At 41.3% G+C, this 27,544-nt stretch overlaps 1 protein-coding gene across 1 annotated transcript in view; it reads left to right on the forward strand.

Annotated features, from left to right (window-relative positions):
- The window catches only part of LOC124795014 (sodium leak channel NALCN), a 402,332-nt gene that overhangs the window by 159,033 nt on the left and 215,755 nt on the right, over positions 1–27,544 (forward strand). The window contains exon 9 of the mRNA XM_047258779.1: positions 7,660–7,881. Within this exon, the coding sequence (XP_047114735.1) occupies positions 7,660–7,881 (222 nt within the window). The remainder of the gene's footprint in view (positions 1–7,659; positions 7,882–27,544) is intronic.

The following is a 27,544-nucleotide window of genomic DNA, read 5'->3' on the forward strand; positions in this document are numbered from 1 at the left end:
TTGTTTAATACTTATTTCACAGCTAATTTGAAGCATTGTTGTTGTTCTAACCAGCACAGGTTACTTGTCTGAAACTCGGCCGTGGACTGACTGTCTCGTGACAAAAAATCGAGCTCTTATATATCATCACAAGAATAGGTGCTGAAACTACACATTGTTTAAAGTTAAATTTACAGAAATTACAATTAAAACTTAACTCATTAAATTAACTGAATACATCAAAAAATTGCGTCTTTTCATGTTTTTGAATAGAGCTAAATAGATACTTTAAGATTACCAGTACTTCGTCTTCCAAATGTTTACAATTATTACAGAATTTATACTTGTGTATACATCAACAATAGAATTTAAGTTACGAAACAATCACCGATTTCGCTCTGTAACAAAAGATACTAACTAGGAATACTCAAAATAAACTGGTGTTATATTGTTTAAAACTGAGGGCCTTCCTTTTCAGAATGCAGGTTATATTCATGTATACTATTGGTAAATAGTGAAAGTAACAAAATGAATTTAAAGGAGACAGATGACAAAACAAGAGGGGAATTAAAATCATCCCAGCTTGCATCATCACATCATGGTACCACTTTATTTTCTTCAATCATCTTATGATTGCATTACTTATAACTAACATAACATAGTATACATGTACACACATAATATCAGAGAAACCTTTTCTACAATATTTCTATATTAAGTATCCTACTGTACAAAATTACTTGAAAGTAGAAGACAGAATGGTTCTGATTTACTTATGAACTACAGATAGGGTATGGGAAGACCTTGACTGCCTCAAGAAACATGAAAAATGATACAGGACAGCTGGTGTAAGCATAATCGCCACATAATGAATCCAACACAGAATGTTGAACCCCCTACTTGCTTCATAGGTCTTACGTCTGGTTCGATGCACACCCTGTTCTCTTAACAGAATCAGCACTACCCAAGCTCAGAAACTTTTCAAACTGTTGTGGATCAATACTCAAACATCTAATTGGTGATACATAGAGTTTCAGGTCAATGATATTCTTTAACCCAAAAGTCCTGTTAGTCTTTGTATAGGCCAATTCATAAGAGTTGTAATGGGCAAGGTGTACCACGATACATATGCAAAAATTTCTTTGTCTCATGGTTTACTTTGCTAGATTTTTCTTTTGTTTTTACAGGTACAAGGTCACCTATTTTGAAACTAGTCGGTTTCACTCCTTTCTCATGCCTTCTCTTCCTTCTTCCCACTTTCTTTTTCGTCATCTCTTTAGTCAATCTGATCTTTCCATCTTGTACTACTTCACTTACCTGACAGAAATCCACTTCTTCTCTAATGATGTTACTGGGTCTCTTGTTGAACATAATCTCACATGGGGCATATCCTGTTGATTCGTTCCATAAGTTGTTAATAATGTTTTCGGAATGTTGAATTTGACTCACCCAAGCAGTGTGTTTCTTACTACAATAAGTCCTACACAGTCTATTAATCTCCTTCATAACCCTTCCACTCATGTTACATTGTGGAAAATATGTAGAAATCTTTATGCGTTTTATTTTGTGTATTGCCATACAATGTTCAAACCTCTCTGAAACAAACTGTGGACCATTGTCAGACAAAAGTGATTCTGGTACCCCTACATTGCAAAAGTAATGTGATATCAACTTCTCAATTATAGTACTAGTATTTGTCTTCTTAATTGGATACAATTTTACATTTTTTGAGAATGTGTCTAAGACAAAGAAAATATATTTACAACCTCCTGTAGATGCAGGCATTGGTCCTGGAAGGTCAACTGCTATAATCTCTTTAGGTTCACTAGGAAGGACAGAATGCATTAAGCCTTTTGTTTGCACATCAGTTGTCTTTACTCTCTGACATTTTTCACACCTTTCTAGTCTCTGCTTAACCCTTCTCCACAAGTTGTTAAATATTACTGTCTCCTGCACTTAGCTACTATTTTCCTGGTCCCATAATGTCCATAACTTTCATGCAAGTAGTCAATAAACTTATCAAAATGTTGGTCGAGAAAACATGACTTCCAGTCCTGATCACTCAAATTTTTCCTCCTAAACAGCAAACCTTTATGTATCGTATAGTATTGTTTCACCTTTGGCATGTTGTCTGAATTGTAATACTGCTAAACCAACCTTAAATTTGGATCCTAATTCTGTTCCCTTCTTATTTGCTTGCAAATCCTCCTCATAAGCTTCTCATCCTTCACCCCCTGCAAATAAAACAACCTTGCTTGTTCTTCACAGTTTTCACTACTGTCTGTACCCTGCTTCCTGGCTGGCAATCCTAAGTAGTGCATCAGCCACATTATTGTCTTTTCCTTTTACATACCTTACCTCCAAATCAAACTGTTGCAAATACAAATCCCACCTAATTAACCTGGTGTGTTTCAGCCTGCATTTCTGAAGGTAACTCAAAGCCTTATGTTCTGTATACACTATGCTCTTATGTCCAAGCAAATAGTACGCAAACTTTTGAAACCCAAAAATAATTGCCAAAGCCTCTGATTCTAAAATGTAATAGTTCTTTTCATGTGGCTATAACGTCCTACTAGCAAAAGCAATAGTTTTATGTTCAATCCCTATCTCATTAAGTACTAACTGGAAAATTTCTACCCCCAAACCACAAAAACTTGCATCAGTACTCATACAGAAAGGCAATGAAAAATTTGGATGTCCTAGCATCTTACTATTTACCAATTCTTTTTTCAAACTCTGAAATGCCTCTCACACTCTTCTGTCCAATTCCACACCACACTCTTTCTCAAAAAATTACCAAGGCAAGGATGGTTAAATGACTGATCTGATACAAACTTTTGGTAGAAGCCAAACAGGGTGGAAAATCCACAATAGCAGCAAGCTTTTCTGGATCAGACTGTCTACCTTCCTCATTAATCCTGTGACCCAAAACCGAAATTTCCTTCTTCACAAATGCAGATTTACTTAATTTTAGTTTCATACCTCCGCTACACGTAGCTCTAAGTACTTTGTTCAGAATCTCACAGTACTTGAACCATTCTGCACTCGCTACTGGGATATCATCTACATAGACCGTTATTTCATTGGTTAATATCTCACCTAGCACCCTATCAATAGCTCTGATAAACACACACACAGACAAGCTCAGACCAAATGGCAGCACACAGTATTGGTAACACTTCCTTCATGTAAAAATGCTGTAAATGGCCTAGATTCCTAGGCCAGATTGATATTTCAATAGCCACAAATCACATCAAAAGAAGTCATAAATTTTTATCAGTGGAACGTTTGCAAAATTTCATCCATGTTAGAGGGTCTGTCACTCTCTCCTATTACAATTTAATTTAACTTCCTGGCATCCAGAACCAACCTGACACCACCGTTCTTCTTTCTTAAAACAAGTGGATTATTATACCTGCTGTTTGACCTTTCAGTTATCCCCAATGAGACCATCTTTTGAATTTCTTTCCTCACCACTTATTTTGTTGAGAATGGAATAATATAAGATTTTTTGAAAAATGGTTCATGACCCTTAAACTTTAATTTGCATTCAAAATCTTTTACCAAACCAGGCCTGTCTGAAAATGCCACATAGTTGCTCAGGAGAATACCTTTTAATTCCTCCCTTTGACTTTTTGTAATACCTTTAATATCCTCAACTCTCTTTATTATCTCCAACGTTACTCTCTCCTCCTCTTCTTCCTCAGTAACCTGCTCTGTGGTCGAAACTCTTAATGGCAAATCTAATTAAGTGTCCATACACTTGTCCATATCTTCCAAAAATGATACTTCGTACCTACTTCCATTATACTTAAAACTAAACTTACCACTAGCAAAATCAATATTTACACATCATTTGCACAAGAAATTAGTCCAAAATATTACATCAATGCTAAGATTTTGAATTATGAAGAAATTGCACTCCAGCAACTGCCCTGACAATTCCACAGATATAGTACTTCTTGTTTCACACTTTTTGAGAGCTTACCAGTAGCACCAATAATTTTCATTCCAGAAACAGGTATTACCACTATACCCTCCGTGTTCTTAATAGATTCAAAAAATGCCTGTGAAATACCATTCAAATCACTACCACTGTTCAATAAACACTTAACTTGTATACCTTGTACACTTGCTGTTATTACAGAGTGCCACACTTCCTTTTTACGTACCGTGTGATCTTATTCATACAACAGATTCTCATTAACCCTTTCCCTGGAAAAACTATCATCTTGCTTACCAAATTGATTATCAGACACAGTCAAATGAAAGATAGCCTGGTCCTCTTCCTCATTACAACTTTCAAACTCTAACTCTTCTTTAGGACTAATATTATCCTCCTTTACTCTTTCTTTACTTATCACCTGGCCATCATTGTCAATTATAAATTCAAATACCTTGTCCTCATCAATACTGGACTCATCACTGCTGTCATCATTACAACTACTGTCAGAATCAGACACTTTGTCATTTTCACTATCCTCAAACATTTGGCTAATTAGTTGAGCCTTGTTTCCAGTATTAGACCACAAAGCAAACCACCTGACTTCCTCATGTTTTCGTAAAAATTTAAAAGCCATTTCAACACTTTGGAAATCCTGAGCAACATTAACCCACTCTGTTTCATCACTTAATTTTATTATAGTAAGTTCCTCCTTACTTTGTATGGGATAAACATTGCTACTCTCACCATCATTCAACATGTCACGATAATTAGAAATTACACTCATCTTACTACTATTATCTACATTACCCTTACCTGTGGTCACAGCACATTTATACACACGTGGCTCTTCATCACTACCTGCTCAAGTGCAAGCCAAAACTGGAGCATAATCTAGTTTACTTGGTTCAGTCCAGAATAAAGTCATCTCCTCCATTTCTTTTACTTGAATTTCTCCTACCATTTCCGTGCCGATTCTGGCTATCCTCCACCCAACCCTGATTGATTGTTGCTATCAAAATTCCTCCTACAATCTTCCACAGAGGGCTTCACCCTCTCCACTTTATAAAAATAGTTTAAGAAATCACTAATATTACCCCTAAGTGCAGGCACAAACAATTCTCTAACTTTCTGAGGGAACTTAGTTTCTAAACCCATAATTATTGATTCACTGACTAGCTCTTTGTCCAAATATTTCAGTTTGTTTATCCAAAGCTGACAGAAACCTTTCACCGTACCCTTCCTAGAGTCAAATCTCTCTCCTCCCCAAAAGTCACTCAAAATTCTCTGCTGCTTCTCTTTGGACCAATATTCATTTATAAATGCTTTCTCAAAGCTTTGCCATGAAGCACAGCTGTCAGCTACTTGACCTGCCCATCCATAAGCATCTCCCCTTCAAAAAACGTCTCACAAATTACTTTTTCTCTTTGTCATTCCATGATTCAGGCAAATCATTTAATTCTCTAATGAAATCCAATGGATGCACTTCCCCATATGGTTCAAAATTATTAAATTTCTTACAACTGACAAATGAACTGTTTAGCACACTACATGTTTTATGCTTTAGATTTTGTACTTCTTCCATCTTTTTCTCTATTTCAGCCAATTTTAAATCAACAGTTACATTTACTTTTACCAGTTTTTCCTCTACCTCTACAGCACACTTGGTTTCTACCTCCATTTCAAAATCATTTTTAATCTGATCTATTTGGTTCTCAAGTTTAACCCTGTTTTCAGCACAAAATTTCCTGGCAGTGTTGACTTCGTCTTTACACTGTTTTTCAGAAGCCGCCACCTTCGTACTACAATCATCACAAAGCTTTTTTCCCTCTTTTACACATTTACTAATCATCAATGTTAATTTTTTTCAATATTCTGCTCTACTTTCTTTATCTTTTCATCACAATCCTTAGCTACTGCCTCAATCCTGTTATTTAATTTTGAAATATTAGACTTGACTACTGAATCTCTTTGTCAATTTCTTTCTTCAGCTCATCCTTTAAGCTAACCACGTCTTTTTTCATACTACTAATGTTATTATCCATCCTACTAATGTCATCTTTCACACTACTTTCCATCCTATTCATATTACTTTCCATCCTATTCATTATATTACTTTCCATATTACTCATAATTTGCCGTAACATTGTTGCAAAATTTTCATCTGGTGTACACTTTTTCCCTTGTTGACTTTCGCTACTGGATCCCTCTTCCTTAACCTGAATGACCTCATCCACTTCAGCACAATTTTCATCCACTTCGCTCTTTAAAATATTGTATTACACAGTTATGTGTGTATGGCCAGTGCACTATTGTTTAAACTTTCCATAAGTCTCATTAATAGTTTGCTGGCGAAACTCCACATACTGCTAAAATAGCTTCTTGTTGAACATCTACGAGCAGTAAAACCTAACCACAAAGTCTACAGTTCTTGAAGAATAAACATGTACATATGGAGCAGTCACTGTCATTGGTTTTTATACACAGCCTAATTGTTTAACACTTATTTCACAGTTAATTTGAAGCATTGTTGTTGTTCTAACCATCACAGGTTACTCGTCTGAAACTCGGCCATGGACTGACTGTCTCATGATCAAAAATCGGGCCCTTAGATATCATCACAATAATAGATGCTGAAACTACACATTGTTTAAAGTTAAATTTACAGAAATTACAATTAAAACTTAACTCATTAAATTAACTGAATACATCAAAAAATTGCATCTTTTTAACACTTTCTTCTACTATGAGGTTTAGGCCGAAAATTAAATCATGAAACTAAAAAATATAGTTACACAAACAATACTTTTGACAAAACTTTTAATTACTTTGGAATTAATTCAGGGTTGGTTTCGCTAATATGTTTTTGAAGAGAGCTAAACTAAAAAATATAGTTACACAAACAATACTTTTGACAAAACTTTTAATTACTTTGGAATTAATTCAGGGTTGGTTTCGCTAATATGTTTTTGAAGAGAGCTAAATAGATACTTTAAGATTACTGGTACTTCGTCTTCCAAATGTTTACAGTTATTACAGAATTTATACTTGATTATATGTCAACAATAGAATTTAAATTATGAAACAATCACTGATTTCTCCCTGCAACAAATGGTACTAACTAGGAAAAGTCAAAATAAATTAGAAAAATCAATTACATACATAAAACTAAGCACAAAATTAGATCTGGTGTTATATTCTTTGAAACTGAGGGCCAACCTTTCTCCTTTATGAAAATGCAGATTATATTCATGTATGCTAGTAGTAAATAGTTAAAAGTAACAACATGAATTTAAAGGAGGCAGATGGCAAAACAAGAGGGGAATTAAAATTATCCTAGCTTGCTTTGTCACACAGGTTTAAAACAAGTCTTCGAACTTTTGAAACATCCTATGCTTATTATTCTAAGTTATGCAAAGATCATCTTTTTCCCACATATCTTTTGTGAATGGAATGAGAAGGGGGTGAATTGTTTGTGATAAGTAGAGTATCCTCCACCACACACCTAAAGTGACTTGTGCATTAAAATTGTCGATGTAAACTTGGAAGCAGCATATGAAGTCTTGAAGACAGTGCAACACTAGGCTATGGGGTTAGGAACTCTTCAAAGAGAATGTTTGATGTGACATTATCTTTCCATTTAGGATTAGTGTAATAATTATGACAGTAGTGAGCTTTAATTACAAACACTTTTCAGTTGTACGTATTTCTTATTCATGTGTTATCTTATGTTACAGATTTTAACTGGTAACGATTCTGGATGGAAGCTGGTTACTCTAGATGAGAATAAACATGGAGGATCAGCTCCTCAGTTCTGCCATGTAATTCTGCGATCAGCCTCCTTCCGGTTGCTTGTAATGGCTATAATCCTAGCAAATGGTGTTGTCACAGCCACAATGCATTTTAAACATGATGAAAGGCCACGCCATGTTTTCTATGAAAAGTATTACTACATCGAAGTAAGTGTTATTAAATACTTTTTGCGAGCTAACATTTGTTGTTAAAAATGTCCAAAAAGCACTGATTTTAAATCACAAAGATGTGGCTCGTGTACTAAGTTGTCATCATATAGTGCAGTTCAATAATGGTTCAATGAAATATGATATTTGTTACAATTTCTTCTTACTGAATTATTTTTAGTTGGAATTTGAATCATTGTTTGGGTCAGTTTCTTTTATAATTAGGTATAATAATTTTTACAACCCATCAGTATCTGATCAGTAAATCAGGCTGGCACTCTGACACTCAGGCAAAAGACAAGCAAATTATGATCATGAGAGAAAAGTGACCATGTAAAATTCCTAATCAGCCGAGTAAATGCCATAGAGCTATGTTAAACCCTAGGCTGCTTCACGTCAACTTACAGAGTGAGGACATTAAGGCATTTGTGATTGTAATTAAACTAACACATTATTATGTATACCACATCTCTGATGATCTCCTCACTATATGGAATTAACAGGGTATCTAATCTAAAGTAATACTTCCTTTTGCAATTTTTTGAAAAAAATGTTAATCCTCTCTGTATAATTTAAAATCCTCATACTCCATTCTGTTTGTGAAACCTGATAGTAATTATCTCTTTATTCAATACTTCAGATGATATATTTCAGGAAATTAGTTTGTAACACTTTATACAAGAACATGCATTTTTTGGCCCATTATGATATTCAGCTTCATCAAGCTTTTGATAATGTGTACATAAAAAGAGTCAAAATAATGAACAGAAATCTCCTACATCATTCTTTTATGCCCTTTGTTCATCGGAATGGGAAAACTGCTTCAATGGCATTCTTGGCAGCAAAGGAGTGCCAGAACAGCCATGGAGGTTTGACATGCCTAGTGTCTGGAAAGCATGTCTGCCTAAGTTATTCTTCTGGTGGAAGTGATCAGCGAGGGTGTTGGGAGGCCGGTTTCTAGTCTACACAACCCATCGTCTGCTGCTACAGATGGAGGTGAGGGAAGGAGCCATCACACAGTTCTCCACTTTTGAGGGGTAAACACTGGTCAGCTGTGCAGCGGGGTGTTTGAAGCTGACTGACGATGCTTGCCGTGAGTCATGCATGGGTTGTTGCTGCTGTGCTCATGCTGTGATTTCTAGGGAAAGGAGGGGCATGGGCAGCTCCTGCACATGGCATTTGGAATGTGTGAAATAGCGTCTCTGCTCCAATGGTGCAGTTGCTAGCAGCATTGGTGAAGACACTCCATTGAGCATGGCAGACGCCTGTGAGGGTGAGATGCTGTCTACATTGGCTGGAGGCTGCAAAAAGGATAGTGCGGTGGTGGCATCAGGGTCCCAGGCACTGGGAGGTATGTGACTCATGTAGTCACTGGTGGTGGACCACAGGCAATGTTGGCTGGTGGTGTGCGGACATGGTGTTGGGGGTGACGTCAGCCAGTGCCAGTGGCACATCAGGGACATCAAAGGGGACGGTGCTGGCGTGTGTTGTATGTGGTGTGTTATTGCTGGTGCTATTGCTGTAGCCGATGGTAGATGAGGGCAACTCTATCTCGATGGTGCTTTGCTTGTTGGCTTGAGGGAGCTCTAGGGCATAGGCTAGCTTGATCCTGTCTATGGATACGGTTGCCGCAACCCTATTCAGACGAATGGAGAATGTCTTGTCCCCACATCACAATACCAGGTGCAGGCCCAAATACCGAGCGCAGAGAGGCCATTGGTATGTATCCATCCTAAGCATGATGTGTGTGCATGCTGTGAGGTCATAGTGGATGAAGGTACAGTGCACTGTGGAGGTATTGGTCACAGGTGGGCCATGTAGCCCTGAAGCTGCTGCACAAAGCCGGGGATGGTGCTGTGAGGAGGGAGCAGGGTCGCTTCCAAAAAATATCTGGGAATGGCAAGTGGCAGTCTGTATGCTAGCTCGGCACACAAAGTTCCCAGGTTGATTTTGCGTGTGATCTGCAGGCCTAGAGGCATCAGGGGCAGGGCAGCAGACCATTCAGAAGAATAACATGTGAAGGTGGCTTTAAGTGTGTGGTGGAACTGCTCCACCATCCCGTTAGCTGCAGGGTGGTAGCTGGTGGTATGGTGGAAACAGGAGCCACAGGTGGCTGCCAGAAATCAGAAAAGGGTCGAGGTGAACTGGTGCCCACAATCTGTAGTGATGTCACGTGGGCAACCAAAGCAGAACACCACAAAGGCTGCAGCCACAGTTTCAGTTGAAATCTCTGAGATAGGGATGGCCTCTGGCCAGTGAGAAAATCTGTCAGTAATTGTCAGCAGATATCGATACCCTTTGGAGGAGGGTAGAAGGCCAACAATGTTGAGGTGAACATGCTTGAACCAGTCTTGCGTCAGATTAAAGGCAGCTGCAGGGGGAGTGAAAGTGCAATCCAACTTTGGCAAGCTGGCATGGAACCCAGGACTGGGTCCAGTTGGCCGCAGTCATGATGGAGGCCCATCCAGACAAAGCATTATTTCATGAGGGTGGTGGAAAGTGGAGATGCCTGGGTGTGCGAGACCGTGGACATGGCCAATTGCCGGCTCTCAAAAGGTGGGAGGCAGGAGGGAGTGGGGGCAATCATTGGAACCATTAGGTTGTGAAGGATCTATGAGGACATTACAAAAGATCTTACGATTGGAGCCGGATATGGATCTTAGCTGGTGTCCACATTCAGAAGGCCATGGGCCAGGTGCAGGTCGCCCTCTTGAGCAGCAACCAAGACACTGTAGTCTAAGGGTTGGATGATGGTACAGGAGCAGCTAAGGCAATCTGCCTCAATGTTGTCAATGCTGGCAATATGCTGGACATTGGTGGTGAATTGTAGGATATACTCCTGTAGCCTAAACTGTCGAGGTGAGATCTGGTCTATGTCTTCCCTGCAAAAAACTGAAGATTGGAAATAGTGGACAGCTTCGTGGAGTGCAAGCAGCTCATAGTCATATGCGCCCAGCAGGATTGTGTATTGGAGAGCTTGGATGAAAAGAAGGTGAGTGGTTGCCAGTCATTGTCCGCATATTGTTCAAGGATGGCTCTGATAGCCATCTGGCTTGCATCTGCCACTATTGCGAGGGGGGCATGGAGGAGGGGGTGGGTCAGAAGGGCCACATTGTCTAAGTCCCACTTTCTTTCTCTGAAGCTCTCGATCATTCGATCATGGCCAGGGTTCAAGGGCCAGCTTGTTCCCTTTATTTCTATCACCAAGGAATGCTGCAGTAAGGAGCTCTTGGGTGGCAGTGGCGTCGTTAAGGTGGTGACAGAAGTAACTGACCATGCCAATGAAATGCTGGAGCCCTTTGAAGGTAGTAGGGTGTGGAAAGTCCACTACTGGCTGTACTGTCTCTGGGAGGGGCAGGAGCCAGCGGCAGAGATGAATGTCCAAGGAATTCAATCTCGCTCAACTCATAAACACATTTTGCCAAGTTTAGGATCACTCCAGCTTTTTGTAGGCAGGAAAAAATTTTGCGTAGGTGTTGGTGACACTCAGTAGGGTATCTGGAGTAGATGAGTATATCATCTATGTAGGCAAAACACCATCATGCGCCCTGCTGGAAGGTGTTGTCCAAACATCACTGTCATGTTTGTGCGGTATTGGGGAGGCCAAATGTCAGGAATGCACTCTCGAACAGGCCAAAAAGTGTGATTATGGCTATTTTCTCAGTGTCCTCTAGGGTGACTGGGATTTGTGTGTAGGCTGTAATGCTGTCTACCTTACTGCAGATACTAGTTCCTGAGATGGCATCATCGTAGGCGCAGAGGAGTGGGATCGGATAGTGGTCAATGATGGTGTGGGCATTGAGTTTACGGTAATCACTGTAAGGCACCAGGAACTGTCTTCTTTGGGGGCGAGGTGAATAGTTGAAGTCCAGGGGCTTTTGGAAGGCCAAAGCACACTGGCCGCGAGCAGCTCTTCGAATTCCTTTTCTGTGAGTTTGCACTTGTGAGGGGGTAGGGAGCAGGCATGGCAGAAAACTGGGGTGGCCATGGGTAGTGGTGATATAATGCAAAGTGTCATGCTGAACATTCCAGTGGGTGCTGGATGGCTGGATGAGGAGGGGGAATTCTGCCAGGAGCTGAGCATATGGGCCTGAAACCACCAGCTGTTTCACAGTGAAGCATGTGACGGGGTGGGAGCTGCACTGGATGGTCCTGATGGAGGTGCCATCAACTAAACGGCACTTCACTGCATTGACCAGTAGGCTGTAATGTCCTAGGAAGTTATCACCCAAAATGGGGTCAGTAACGTCCATGACCTTGAAGGTCCACTGGAGTCCGTACTGGAAACGTAGGTTGAGCGAGTGGGTATGCACCCCTTAGGTAGGGATGGCCAAGTTGTTGGTAGCGGTGATCAGGAGGGGAGATGGGAGCCGGATTTAGGAGTAGTTTGTGGCAGAATACGGATAAGTTGGAGGCAGTGTTGATAAGGTAGTGGGCAGGGAGATTAGCGTCATTCAAATTCCATATGAATATGCGCTGTGAAGTGGCACAGCAACTAGGTGGGCCTACTGCTTGTCACTGCCGGGGTTTGGAGACCAGGAATAGAAGGTCTGCAGTTGGTTGCTTTCTCACCAAACCTCTGGTGGTACCAGCAAGCAGTGTCTAGTTCGCAGTGGCTTTGGTTCACAAGGGGGCAGGTAGGACTGTGCTTGTGGGGGCGGCTGTTTTTGTCTCGGCCAGCCTTGTGTGTGTAAGGTCGGGCTCACCTGGCGGCAGGTGCATGAGGTGTAGGCGAGTGATGCTGGTGGTAAATGCTGCCCTCTCAGAGCTCAGGCACACGAGAATCTGGTAGAGATCGGGGGTCTGAATGTTGGGCAGAGGTTCGTTAGCAGCAGGTGGTGCAAGTGACATTGTGCATGTCGTGGCTTGGTGTAGATAAGGTGGGGTGGGTGAATAGCCGGCCAGAGCCTCGGGGTGGTAAGCGGCATTCCGCACTGCAGCCATGGCGAGGAAGGAGTTCAGGGTTTCAAATGGCCAAGACCATTTGTGTCGCCTAGCAATAAATGGGCGTGCGAGGCCAGGACAGCCTGAATAGGGGTGGGAAGGCACACAAATGAGCAGTTTAGGAGCAGGCCATTGGTGAAAATGTGTGGTTTGCTGGCGATCGGATGTGATCCAGCAACAGGGATTGGCACATATTGTCACACCATTTGAATGATAACAAATTATGTGCCTGTTGCAGTTCTGAGGGTATGAAGCTGGAGATGATGTGTTCTTTTAGTTTACTGTAGCAGCCAGAGGGGGCTGAGTGTGAAATAATATCCCAGACTTGGGCAGTGGTGGTCAGGTCGAAGTGGCCGACAACCATCCCGAATTTCGTTGCATCACTCACGATGGAACAAGCTGCGAAATCTGCCTCAATGGGAGCAAACCACAGGTGTGGGTCTTGCAGGTTGAAGGGGGAAAATGAGCAGCAGCACGACAATGAGCAGCAGCACGACCGGGGGGAGAGTTTGCCAAGTCGGCTTGTGCAGGGCACGCTGCCCCGTTGGTCAACTGAGTCGAGCAGTTCTGTATTGCTGACAGTTGCATACGGAATTCCAACACCTGTGAAGTGCTGCTAATTAGAGGGCCTGTTGTGCATGACCGCCATAGGGGTAGCAACGTGTGGCAGAGACATAGCGACGTAACGTTGCAGGCAGCATTTCGCACCATACGGGAGGGTGCTGGCAGGCAGTCTTGCTGAGAAGAAGGCAGGTGGGCACACATGGTGTGAACTGTTCAATACAATCTCTGCTGTGTGTTGTGGGAAGGGGTGTTCAGTGCGCTGCATGGTCACACTGTGGCTTGTCCGGGCGTGCATCCGTCAGCTGCAGGATGGGCATGCTGGTGCACGTGAAGGGATGGCACAAGCAAAGGGGTGCAGAAGGGGGATGGTTGTGGCACAAATGGATGGCATGTGTGGAGGGGTGCAGGCAGGGGCAATGATGCGTGCAGAGGGGTGGCGTGCATGGAGGAGAGTGGGAGGGTGGAGAGGGCAAGGAGCAGGTGGAGGTGCAAGCAGGATGTGTCCAGCCAAACTAACAGGAACTGATTTCATGAACACATGGGTTGTGCTGATCAGAATATTAAAAAAGGAAAACTGCATGTTTCAGTAATGAGACTCGACAATTTGGTTTAGAGGGGGTCACCAGTGAAAGAATGAGTTTATGTTCCCTTCAGTACACCTAAGGGGCGCACATTCCTAAGTGGTGTGCTACTTAAGAAAATGGCAAACATGATGGGACATCCTGGAAGAGCTGTGCGGGCTGGTTCTAACATATTAACCCAAAAGCTAATGATTACAGTAACATTCGAAATGAAGTAATGCTTCTTAATTGAGGAGGGTTTGGACCGGGCAGACCATGGTTGACTTGCAATCTTTGTTCAGCATCATCCAGTGGCTTGAAAAATTGCATCAAAGGAGTGCCAAAACAGGCGGGGCTAAAATGGTAATAACTCAGCCTGATAGTCCTGATGCTCAATGCACTCCACTCCACTATTTGCACTACACTGCATGCAGTATTCCAATTGCTGATGCCATGAGGATGAATCAGATGTCTGGCATCACGCTTTGTCCTCCTGTAGTCAGTAGAATTGCCTCAAAAAGATGCAGTTCGGGAAGGTGGCATGGAAAAAATGTGGTAGCACTCCTGTTATTAAACGGATTGTGATAGGATAATGACCATGAGCATGGAATAAGAATTGTGCAGTTCATGCATACCCTGGTGAAATGTGGCGGGCGACAATGCAGGCCATGTGGAACTGTGCGGGTGGCCTGCTGAGAGCAGGGCCAGAGCATGTTGCCTCATCAAAATGATACAAGAGACTGGTTTGGTGTGCTTAGGATCTGGAAAGTGTGGCCGTCTAAGTTGTCCCTCCAACGTAAGTGACCAGTGAGGGTGTTGGGGAGCTGGTTTCCAGTTTATGCAGCCCGTCATCTTCTGTTACAGATGGAGGTGAGGGGAGGATTCTCCACAAGCTCACAGACATTATTAGTATCAGTTGGATCATGTGGCAGCAATACAAGATACCTCTCCCTTTAATTGGCCCATAAGGCTGGTAATGATCAGGCCTGTGACTAGGAATTCTAGGGGTATAAGGAGGATTGATCGGTACCCCCACTAATGCGTTGAGAGACATAATGAAATCAGGAGGGTTGGGGTGCTTGATACGGCCGTGTTGCTGCATCCAGTGGCATCAACAAGGGTGAGGTACTCACTCTGTTCTGCTGCAAGTGGGGCTGAGCCCTGACCTGTTTGAGGCAGTGCTGAGAATGTAACGTGGGTGGCTTTGGTTCAAACTCCATTGGCATCCATGCATGAAATGTGACCTCCTTATGACACCATGGACCTAGGTTATATCTATGTGTACAAGGAAGCAAGAGCAGTCTCTGCAGCCTGTACCAGCCAGCTGGGAGAGAAGTAGTACCTGCTGGTTGCCCTATGTCAGTGCTCATGGGGGGACATCCATATTAGGTGTTGCAGCTACAGCTGACTGTGATACCAGACCAACTGCTCAGCCCCATTTGTGACATCAAACATTTGCCACCCATTATGGCAGACAACAGTACATTGAGTCCATCTTCAGGTCCAATCAAAGGTGCAAGCCCAGACCTAAAGCCTGTGTGGCAGTAAAGTTTTGCTCTAGAGGCTCTGGGCTTGCTGTGATGGTAGCAAAAGATCAAAGACGATCCATAGACTGTGCCACTGCATGATTTTAGTGAGGCTTTTACCATTGACTGGGCTGGATCAATATATTGCCAAGAAGCTGGTCAATACACCATCATATGGTGTAATTAGAAGAATTTTCCTCATCTCTGACTTGAATGTCCTGGCAAACCACTCTGTCTCTGAGTTTGCTGCCGTGTGAAAGTGGGGAGTGGTCAGATGTGTGGTTCCATTCCTGCAGTAATTCTAGAAGGCATATGAGGAGAACTGCAGGCACTTATCTAAGGTTTGTGCACGTCATTTATGCCAAATATTGTCACTAAAGCCCAGATCATAGCAGCTGTTGTTGATTGCCTCTGTACCACATATGGTAAATTTGAGTGTGTGGCCACAAATAAAAGCCTCAAGGCACCCTTGAACAGCCTAATAAGGTCAATGTGCACTTGCTCCCATGCACGCTCAGCCTCGAGCCACAAAGAATAATGCTGAGGCAGAGTCAGCTGATTTTGCACACATGCCTGAACACTTGTGGACCGTATTCTCTACTCCATTGTCAATTTTAGGGCACTAAACATGAAGTCTGGCCATTGCATTTATTGAACGCATCCCTCAGTGTGCTTACTGCAGCACCTGGAGGATCAAGGGCCAAATGATCTGGCATTCCAACTTGTTAGTAACCAGCAACAAGGCAATCAATGTCTGAAGAGCTGACATAATATTGGATACAAAAAAATCTTGAAACCTGAGGGGTCTGATAACTTGGGTGAGCAGTCCGGCTACCCATGCTGATTCAATGACAAAACCCCTGGAAGTAGCAGATCCTGAACTGTCACCTGGGCTATTTCACAGACAGTAAAGAGAATGACAGCACTGTCTGGTGCATAATGTTTTTACTGAGAAGCATTCAACTTCCTATCTGTCGTTGTTCTTATTTGGGTCCATAGGCAAGGGCGACAGATCACCAGTATTTGCATGCTGTGCAGTGCTCCGATAATGAATGTCATAGTTGTAATTACCTAATTGCCAAAAAACATGGCCTATTGCTCCAGCTGGTGTACTGTTTTCTCTGGCAGCTTCCATACTGTTAATTTTCCAACATACCTGTAGGGGAATGTGTTGATATTCTGACAGAGTTGATGTACAGTTGTAAATGTCAACCCTGTAGAATTGAATGACATTTGATTGGCCACTCAGACATGTTTAGCACAAAACCGCTTGCAGTTCCAAGGGACTCTACAGTTTTGAACAACATTTTTTGAATAAAGAACCTCCATGTGAAAATACTAAATACGGGTTTAGACATGTGTATGATGTATTGTGTAAGTGGACTGGCACTACAAGACAGCTTAACAAATTTTTTCGTAACTTAAAACAGTCATCATAAATACATTCAGTTCACAATGGAGACTTGCAACAAATCCAGAAACTTTCAAGATCTAACCTTTGACATCAGTTCACGAACACATTATTTCAAAATCCATAAAAAAAATTACAACTACAGACACATGAATACCTCCTTGTCCCACGTGTCTAGTAAGACACAAACATGCAGCTTTTCAATCAATGGTTCACCATCTCATATCTGTTATCAAGTCTAAGGAGGATTTCAAAGCAGAGTTAGACATAATAAATTTTAATTGTCTCAGCCAATGGCTGCAATGCTGTCCTGATTGAAGACACTTTTACACAGGAAACAAATATTGAAAATTATACTCCTCCTCTATGCTCCTTCTGTTGCTCCTCCCAAAGTCTGCAAGATGTGGTGTACAATCCTATACCTGGGATAGGTATCTCAAAGTGTAGCAAAAATACTGAAACCCAGTGACTATAGTATTTCGTATTATATGAGGAATGCCATGGCTCTGTGTATTTTCAATATCAAAGACGCTGTTGTTGTTGTTGTTGTTGTTGTTGTGGTCATTCCAAAGATTAATCTGATGCAGCTTCCCATGCTACTCCATCAGGTCCAAGCCTCTTCATCTCCGAGTAACTACTACAACCTACATGTTTCTGAATCTGCTTAGTGTATTCATCTCTTGGTCTCCCTCTATGATTTTTATCCTCCAATATGAAATTCGTGATCCCTTGATGCCTCATAACATGTCCTACCAACTGATCCCTTCTTCTAGTCAAATTGTGCCACAGTCTCGTCTTTTCCCCAATTTTACTCAGTACCTTCTCATTAGTTATGTGATTTACCCATTTAATCTTCAGCATTCTTCTGTAGCACCACATTTCAAAAGCTTCTGTTCTCTTCGTGTCTAAACTGTTTACTGTCCATATTTTATCTCCATCATAGTGCTTAGATGGAGAAGTGCCGTTACTTCCATTTTTTTGATATCTTTCACAATGGTAGTTGCTGTGCACACTGACAGACTTCGCAGCTGTTGCTTGTAGCTGGCTGGAGTAGATTTCTAACAGTGCAGCCCATAAGACACATTTAGAATTCTAGTTGTGTTTAATGATGTTAAACAATTTTGTATCAAAAAGTAACAGTGGAGCAATATTTTCGTCTGTGTGTGTGTGTCTAGACTTTTTCCGCGAAACTAATCCCATGAATTTTAGCGGTAGTGAAAACAATGAACTATTCATGAGAGATATGAATACCATAATCGTATTAGATGCACTCAACTCTAGAATAACAAATAAATCACTCTACAAAAATTCCCCTTCATACAAAATATTAATTGACTTTTATGAAACCATTTGCTCAGAAAACAACACATTTTCACAAACAGAAAAATGGAATCTCTGTCATGCTAAAAAGTACACTGGAAGTTTCTCTGTATTTTTGGTCCAAAGTTCTTAAGTACATAATGACAGGAAAAGTCAACCAAGACCCCCAGGAACATCATTTTGGAATTTTGAGGTCTATGAGTTGTAACAGACATCCATCAACTGTAGATTTTCTGCAATTACGTATGTTACAGTGCATGCATGTCCCTATTAAGATGGCTATATCTGCATCCGAGAACTGTGAACCAAATTCAGATGCATTTATGTGCTAAAGAAATTTAACATTAATTTATCTGCTGAGGATGAAATTAAGTACAAAGTGGTGACAGCGGATTGGGAAACTGATCTTCCTACTCCGATTAAGACAACATTTCAAAACAATGTTTAATGTATCACATAGCATGTTATATTGTCAAAAAGTTGAATAAACAGAGTGGCTGTGTGAAGTGTGCTGAAGTCCTTGTGAATGAAAAGCTGTTGAAACCTTCACCACCATAAAGGACTTTGGTTCAGTAAATGGCCTTTCTTATTTGACATACCCGTCGAAAGGTGTTTTCAGCATTTTTTAACAGGTTGAAGTAATTCTTGAAAAGAAACTGTCTTCCATCTCGAATCTGTGGAATGATATATTTTATGAGTTTTCAGACAGCACCGATGAAGTTGTTATCAGAACACATGATTTAGGATGTTGTTGGAACATCAACTTGACCTTGGCAGTAAGTTAATTTTCCATTACATGAAGTGCCACTTTTTCTTTTACATGCAAGAAAGCACCAAAGAGCTCGTGTCAGTGAAGACTGCGAGTTATCATGCAAGCTTTCCAAACTTTCAAAACACTAACAGCTACAAATTACATGGATGAGTTTATATTGTCTTTTATCCCCTACATTTTACCCTGTATTATTGATTGGTATGTGCCTCTGTCTATGATTTTTTGAACATTAAACTGTACAGGGTGTCCCACTCAAACCTCCCTGATTTCAAAGACCCAGGGAAAAAAAAATAACACACACAGTAGATACAACAACAAAAAATGCACCACATTGTAGAGCATCTCAAAAAATTTATTTATTTATCATCAGTACACCTCTACATGTGAACCATTTGTAGCACGAAGAATATCGAGTCTATATTCAATTTCTTGCCAAGTTCTTTGTAACATTTCCTCTGTTATTGTTGCAATTGCATTAGTGATAAGATGTTACAACATAAGAATATCGTCCACTTTGGTTGCATACACGCAGTCCTTCATGAATCCCTACATGAAGAAATCAAGCGGTGTAATGTCAGGTGAACATGGTGGCCAGGCAATGGGTCCACAACGTCCGATCCTACGATTGGAAAATTTCCTGTCCAGGAACTTGCGAACAGCCGTTGACCAATGCAGCGGAGCTCCATCTTGTTGAAAATTGATATTGGGTTGCAAGTTTGTATCTGAGGGTACACAAACTGCTCCTACATGTCCAGATACACTGACACATTCACTGTTTGTTCCGCAAAGAATGTCCAACAATCCTGTCTTGCATTAGCTCACACCAGACGTTTAGCTTAGGGCTGTAATGAACATGTTCAATGAGCCCTGCGGATTTTGCAAACCCCAAATCCGAACATTATGGCTATTAACCCTTCCTGATAGGATATCCTCTGTGCTTCGACCATCATCAGTTATTTCGCTGTCCAAATAGCAAAACTCATCTACTACTTTAAGTGTCTCATTTCCTACTCTAGTGCCGTCATCATCACCTGATTAATTTGACTGCATTCCATTATCCTTGTTTTGCTTTTGTTGATGTTCATCTTACATACTCCTTTCAAGACACTGTCCATTCTGTTCAACTGCTCTTCCAAGTCCTGTGCGTCTCTGAGAGTATTAAAATGTCATCAGCAAACCTCAAGGTTTTTATTTCTTCTCCCTGAATTTTAATTCCTACTCCAAAAATTTCTTTTGTTTCCTTTACTGCTTGCTGAGTATACAGATTGAGTAACGTTGGAGATAGACTACAACCTTGTCTCAGTCCCTTCTCCACCACTGCTTCCCTTTCATGCCCCTCTACTCTTATAACTGCCATCTGATTTCTGTACACATTTGTAAATAGCCTTTTGCTCCCTGTATTTTACCCATGCCACCTTCAGAATTTGTAAGAGAATATTCCAATCAACATTGCCAAAAACTTTCCCTAAGTCTGCAAATGCCATAAACATAGGGTTGCCTTTTGTTAACCTATATTGTAAGGTAAGTCATAGGGTCTTTATTGCCTCGTGTTCCTACATCTCTATGGAATCCAAACTGATCTTCCCTGAGGTCAGCTTCTAGCAATTTTTCCATTCATCTGTAAAGAATTCACATTAGTATTTTGCACCCGTGACTTAGTAAGTTGGTAGTTTGGTAATTTTCACATGTGTTAGCACCTGCTTTCTTTGGAACTGGAATTATTATATTCTTATTGAAGTCCAAGGGTATTTCACCTGTATCACACATTTTCTCACCAGATGGAAGAGTTCAGTCATGTCTGGCTCTCCCAAGGCTATCAGTAGTTCTAACAAAATGTTGTTTCAGTGTAGGTCTTTGAGTGCTCTGTCAAATTCTTCACACAGTATCATATCTCCCATCTCAACTTCATCTACATCCTCTTCCACTTCCATAATATTGCCCTCAGTACATATTCCTTGTATAGACCCCCTATACAGCATGGAGAAAAATTGTATCACAAAATTTTTACCCTGGATAGCTGACGCCAGTAGGAACCAAAGTTACTAATGTTGTGTAGGTCTACAACACACAATTTTTAAACTATGGTAACTTGGTGACTCATGCTCCGATTGCCCACGGGATTGCCCTGCTGCTGGATGCTCTGGACAACACATGACCGCAATGTTATGCCTGCCGGAGATCGCGATGTATCCAAGGTGGCCCGCACACTCGATGGTAGTGCACCAGCCTTCCACTCTGGGGCCCTGGGGGCAAATCAACCAGGGTCCCGACACATCCATTATAGTTTCATGATGAGACATACCAGGAACAAACCACTCAACAGCTGTTAGTTCGTGTACAGAAAGTTTTTTACAAATAGTGTTGGCCCTGAAAAGGGTCTTTTTTGTTGCTAGGACATTGTTTACTTAAAGCAGGTGCTCGAACTGGCGACCCTCTGATACGACTCATGCATGGTAATGTCGAACAGTGTTTTGCTGAATCCTTTCAGAGATTCCTGGCATTGCCCTGATGTGATTGGCGGTATGTTGAATGCAATCCATTAATTCCTCTTCGTTTCTAGGTGGTTTGCATCTGGGTGGGTGAACTAGATCCTTGATGAATCCCCACAGGGCTAGTCTGGTGATCACAGAGGCCAAGTCCTACAAGCAACTCTGCCAATTACTTGGCCATTGTAGCGTTCATTTAAATATCCACACACAGCACGACTGTTATGTGCAGGTGCCCCATCATGCTGCAACCACATGCGTAGCTGTATGTTCAGGGGAACAACTTCCAGCAGGCCGGGTAGAGTTTCTTGTAAAAAGTGAAGGAAATTTGCCCCAGTAAGTCAAGGAGGTAGATGGACCGGTCCAATCAGATGGTCAACCACAATGCTTGCTCAAATGTTCAGCGAAAATCATACCAAATGTCCATGGACATACATGACATGAGGATTTCATCTTGCCCAGTAATGAACGTTTTGAGTGCTGTAAAGGTCATCCTGATGGAAGGTGCACTTGTCGGTAAACAACACAGTGGCAGGAAAGTCAGGATCTTGTGCAACACACTGCCTGTGTTCATAGTCTACCAGAGGATTTAGATCTTGACAGAGTGGAAACTAAATGGATATTGGACATCATCCCTCAAAACCTCCCAGACTAACCAATGAGTGACCCCCATGCTGTGTCCATCCGCTCTAGTACTTTTTGTAGCCGCAAAGTGCTCGAGAACAGTCTCTTCAGCTGCAGCATCTCTTCGTTTTCGAGGTCTTCCAGCATCACTATGATATCCTGCTAACGAGCCTGTTTCACCAAGTAGCCAGTGAATTGCTGTAAACATTTGCGGGTGTGGGTGGTGTCTTGCTGGGTACCATTCCTCATACAACCATCAAGCTTCATGCGCATTACCATCGGCTAGTCCATAAACAAAAACCATGTCTTGTTGTTCTTCAAATGAATGCTGTCCCACCATGCTTACTGTGTGACTAAATTGCAGTTGATATGTGTGTGCTCTGAAGTGAAGCTTGCCCGTGAATGCATCTGACATGAGGTGGAGACAAACAGCAAGACCTATTCGACACGTGTCTATCACTTTGGGGCAGTGGTGGGGCGAGGGATGTTTGTATGTGTGAACCAACAACCATAGCGCTGCCCATCAACTGACGAATGGAAACAGGGCAATTCCAGGGCAATCAGAGTGTGTGGCACCAAATTTCCATAGTGGTTAAAATTTCATGACACAGTTTTTCTCCACCCTTATACTCCTTCCACGTTTCTGCTTTCCCTTCTGAGCTTTTGATATTCATACAGGGCATTCTCTTTTCTCCGAAGGTCTCTTTAATTTTCCTGTAGGTGGCATCTATCTTGCCCCCCTAGTGATATATGCTTCTACATCCTTACATTTGTCCTCTAGCCTTTCCTGCTTAGCCATTTTGCACTTCCTGTAGATCTCATTTATGAGATGTTTGTATTCCTTTTAGCCTGCTTCATTTACTTTGTTTTTATATTTTCTCATTTCTTGAATTAAATTCTTGTGTTGCCCAAGGATTTCTTCTAGTTCTTGTCTTTTTACCTACTTGATCCTCAGCTGCCTTCAGTTTCATCTCTCAAAACTGCCCATTATTCTTCTACTGTATTTCTTTCTCCTGTTCCTCTCAATCATTCCCTAATGCACCCTCTGAAAATCTCTACTGTCGCTGGTTCTTTCAGTTTATCCAGGTCCTATCTCCTTAAATTCCTACCTTTTTGCAGTTTCTTCATTTTTAATCTACAGTTCATAACCAATAAATTGTGGTCAAAGTTCATAACTGACCCTGAAAATGTCTTACAATTTAAAACCTGGTTCCTAAATCACTGTCTTACCACTATAAAATCAATCTGAAACCTTCCGGTGTCTCCAGGTCTCTTCCCCATACACAACTTTCTTTCATGATTCTTAAACCAAGTGTTAGCTGTGATAAAGTTATGCTCTGTGCAGAATTCTGTCAGGTGGCTTCCCCTTTCATTCTTTACTCCCATCCATATTTTCCTTCTCTTCCTTTCCCTACCATCGAATTCCAGTTACCCGTGACTATTAAATATTCGTGTCTCTTAACTATCTGAATAATTTCTTTTATCTCATCATACATTTCTTCAAGCTCTTCATCATCTGTGGAGCTTGTCGTCATATAAACTTGTACTATTGTGGCAGGTGTGGGCTTCATGTCTTATCTTGGCTACAATAATGCATTCACTATGCTGTTCATAGTAGCTTATCCATGTTCCAATTTTTTTTTTTTTTTATTCATTATTAGACCTACTCCTGAATTACTCCTATTTGATTTTTATTTATAAGCCTGTATTCGTCTGACCTGAAGTCTTGCTCCTCCTGCCACCGAACTTCACTAAATCCAACTTTAGCCTATCCATTTCCCTTTTTAAATTTTGTAATCTGCCTGCCCGATAAGGGATCTGACATTTCATGCTCCGATTCGTAGAACACCAGTTTTGTTTCTCCTCATAACGGCATCATCCTCAGCAGTCCCTGCCCGGAAATCCAAGTGGGTGACCAATTGACCCGCAGAGTATTTTACCCAAGAGGATGCCATCATCATTTAACCATACAGTAAAGCTTCAGGCCCTCGGGAAAAAATTTCAGCTGTAGTCTCCCCTTGCTTTCAGCCATTTGCAGTACCAGCACAGCAATGCTGTTTTGGTTTGTTACAAGGCCAGTTCAATCATCCAGACTGTTGCCCCCTGCATGTACTGAAAAGGCTGCTGCCCCTCTTCAAGAACCACATGTTTGTCTGGCCTCTCAATAGTTACCCCTCCATTGTGGTGCACCTACAGTATGGCTATCTGTATATCTCAGGCACACGACAAGCCTTGCCACCAATGGCAAGGTCCATTGTTCATAAAGGGGGCGGGGGGGGGGGGGGGGGGACAGCAGAAATAAGAGTCCGAAAAACTCAATGTGTTGGAAGGCCTGGAAATTAACAAACATCTCCACAGTCCAGATTTAATATTAAATGACCAAATACAGCTCAGTATTTCCCCTTCTATAAACTTCACTTAATCCTCACAGTTCTCCAATGCTTCCCACACTGTCAGTTTCTTACAATTCCTCCATTTTCCAGTATTTACTCATTTCATTGTGATTGCTTATGTACTCCACATATTTCAGTGTTACAGTTGTCAATTCTATTTCGTACTGTTCCTGTATCTCATTCCACGTGTGATAGCTCTTGAAGCTATTCTTTAGTACTTTTGTCGAGTGATAATGTTATTTTATTGAGATTGTTTATCAAGTTTAGTCTTAATGTTCTTCCTGATTGCTCCCTTTACATTTATTTACTGTTCAACTTGTAACTTTTTAATTGTTTCACCACTACACTATCAATGATGACATTTACTCTGTGTTCGTGTCTAATCCTCACAGTTCTCCAATGCTTCCCACACTGTCAGTTTCTTACAATTCCTCCATTTTCCAATATTTACTCATTTCATTGTGATTGCTTATGTACTCCACATATTTCAGTGTTACAGTTGTCAATTCTATTTCGTACTGTTCCTGTATCTCATTCCACGTGTGATACCTCTTGAAGCTGTTCTTTAGTACTTTTGTCGAGTGTTAATGTTATTTTATTGAGATTGTTTATCAAGTTTAGTCTTAATGTTCTTCCTGATTGCTCCCTTTACATTTATTTACTGTTCAACTTGAAACTTTTTAATTGTTTCACCACTACACTATCAATGATGACATTTACTCTGTGTTCGTGTCTCTCTCTAGAAGATAACATCTTTTCCTGGTTGTTTACAAATAATGCAACTACTTTGACGACGGTCAGTTAAAGTCTGATGGTGGCCTTGTAACCCAAAAGATGGTTAATTAAATAAATTAAGCCTGTAGAACATGTGCCATATTGTGTTTTTATTAGTAACCATTCGTTTTACTTCTCATTACTCTTCTTGTACCCATCTAGACCTATTGGGGTTAGCTGAAATGAGATGGAAAGGAGAAGGAAGGAGAGAACTGAGGAAAAGGCTACCGACTGCACTGGAGTGGAAGTGAGGAGAGAAGGAGAAATGGAGTCCAAATAGTATGGATTAAAAGAGGAAGTGAAGAGAATAAGTGATAGGATGATGAAGACCAAGATATCACTCAAGGGGATGACCATAGAGGTAATACAAGTGTATGGACCACAGGTGGGTTGCACTTCTGAGGAGAAGCAAGAATTTGAAGAGGAAATGCAGAAGCAGATGCGAAGGAAGAATATGATAGCAATGAGAGATTTAAATGTACACATTGGAAGAGAAAGACAAGGTTGTGAAAGTGTACTTGGACCAGAGGGTTGAGGCTGCCGAAATGAGGAAGGTGGAAGACTATTGGAGTTCTGTCAAAGGAATGGCTTGGTGGTTGGGAAATCTTGGTTCAGGGAAAGAGAGAGGCACAAGATTACCTGGTAAAGTCAAGACTTAAAGAGAAAGTTGATAGTTGACTACTTCCTGTATGATAGTGAGATGAATAGGAACATCATTGACATTAAGGTAATACCATCAGAGGCATTGGATAGCTAGCACTGTTTGCTGATAATGAACCTGAGAGGGACTAAGGATAATAAAGGGACAGAAAACCAGGAAAGACGTATAAGGGTATGGAAGTTCAAGGAAGAAGAAAGCAGGCTACAGTACCTACAAGTAGTAAAGGAAAGCACCCCAAAGGATGAACCAAAAACAGTAGAAGAGGAGTGGGGTAGATTCAAGGGAACATTACTAAGTGCAGCGGAAGCAATATGCGGGACGACAAGCAACAAAAAGTGATGGAAAGAAACACCCTGGTGGAATGATAAAACAAAGGATGTTGTACAGAAGAAGAATAGAGGGTATGGTTCCAGAAGAGAACAGTAGAGACAAGAGAAGAGTATCAGGCAAGCAAGAAAGAAGCAAAAAGAGTGCTAGCGGAGGAAAGAAGAAAGTGGATGGAACAGTGGACCAGAGTGATAGAGGAGGATAGTGAAGGTTCAAAAAAGGTGTTATTTGGGATGATTAAAAGTAAGAGGAAGAAAGGTACGACAGATTATGCTCGAATGGTGAACAAAAGTGGACAAGATGTAAAGAATAAGGAGGAACTCAAGAATATATGGAAGGAGTATTTTAAAGAACTCTTGAATCCAAATGGAGACCTGGATGAGGAGGAACAAGCCGAGGAGAAAAAAGAAGAGGAACAGCAAATAGAAAAAGACCTTACATGGGGAGAAGTGGTAGAGGCATTGGGCAATATGAAGGGAGGGAAGTCACCAGGTCTGGATGAACTAAGTGTAGAGATGGTGTGGAGCAGCAGGAGAGGTGGGGATACAATGGCTATATCAAGTAATGAAAATTGTTTGGAGACAGAAGACGATCCCACAAGACTGGAAGAAGGGAATAGTTGTGCTGATCTTTAAGGAGGGAAATAGAAAAGTGTGCAAGAACTATTGGGGGACAACATTGATGAGTCATTGTGCAAAGATTTTTGAGAAAATTTTGGAAGTACGAATTTGGGCAAAATTAGAAGGAAGAATGAGAGAAGAGCAACATGGCTTCAGAACAGGAAGGTCCACAGTGGATCTAATTTTTGCTGTAAGACAACTGCAGGAACAGCACTATGAATATGGAGTAGATCTACTAATGACCTTCCTGGACATTGAAAAAGCGTATGATAGTGTACGTAGAAGCAAAGTGTAAAATCCCTGGAGAACATAGGAGTAGCAAAACAGATTTCCATTGTTTGATTTTTTTCCATTGTTTGAAAACAGATTATTTGGAGGATAAGTGAAATGTACCATGGAAATGTGAGCTGTGTGAAAGTGGGAGGAGAGAGATCAGCTTGGATTGAACAGAGAAATGGCTTGAGGTAGGGAAGTGCACTTTCACCGTTACTCTTCATTGTAGTAATGGATGATGTAACGAGTACAGTTGTTGTTGTTGTTGTTGTTGTTGTGGTCTTCAGTCCTGAGACTGGTTTGATGCAGCTCTCCATGCTACTCTATCCTGTGCAAGCTTCTTCATCTCCCAGTACCTACTGCAGCCTACATCCTTCTGAATCTGCTTAGTGTATTCATCTCTTGGTC

This window comes from Schistocerca piceifrons, chromosome 1 (assembly GCF_021461385.2).
Source record: "Schistocerca piceifrons isolate TAMUIC-IGC-003096 chromosome 1, iqSchPice1.1, whole genome shotgun sequence".
In the NCBI taxonomy this organism is placed as follows: Eukaryota; Metazoa; Arthropoda; class Insecta; order Orthoptera; family Acrididae; genus Schistocerca; species Schistocerca piceifrons.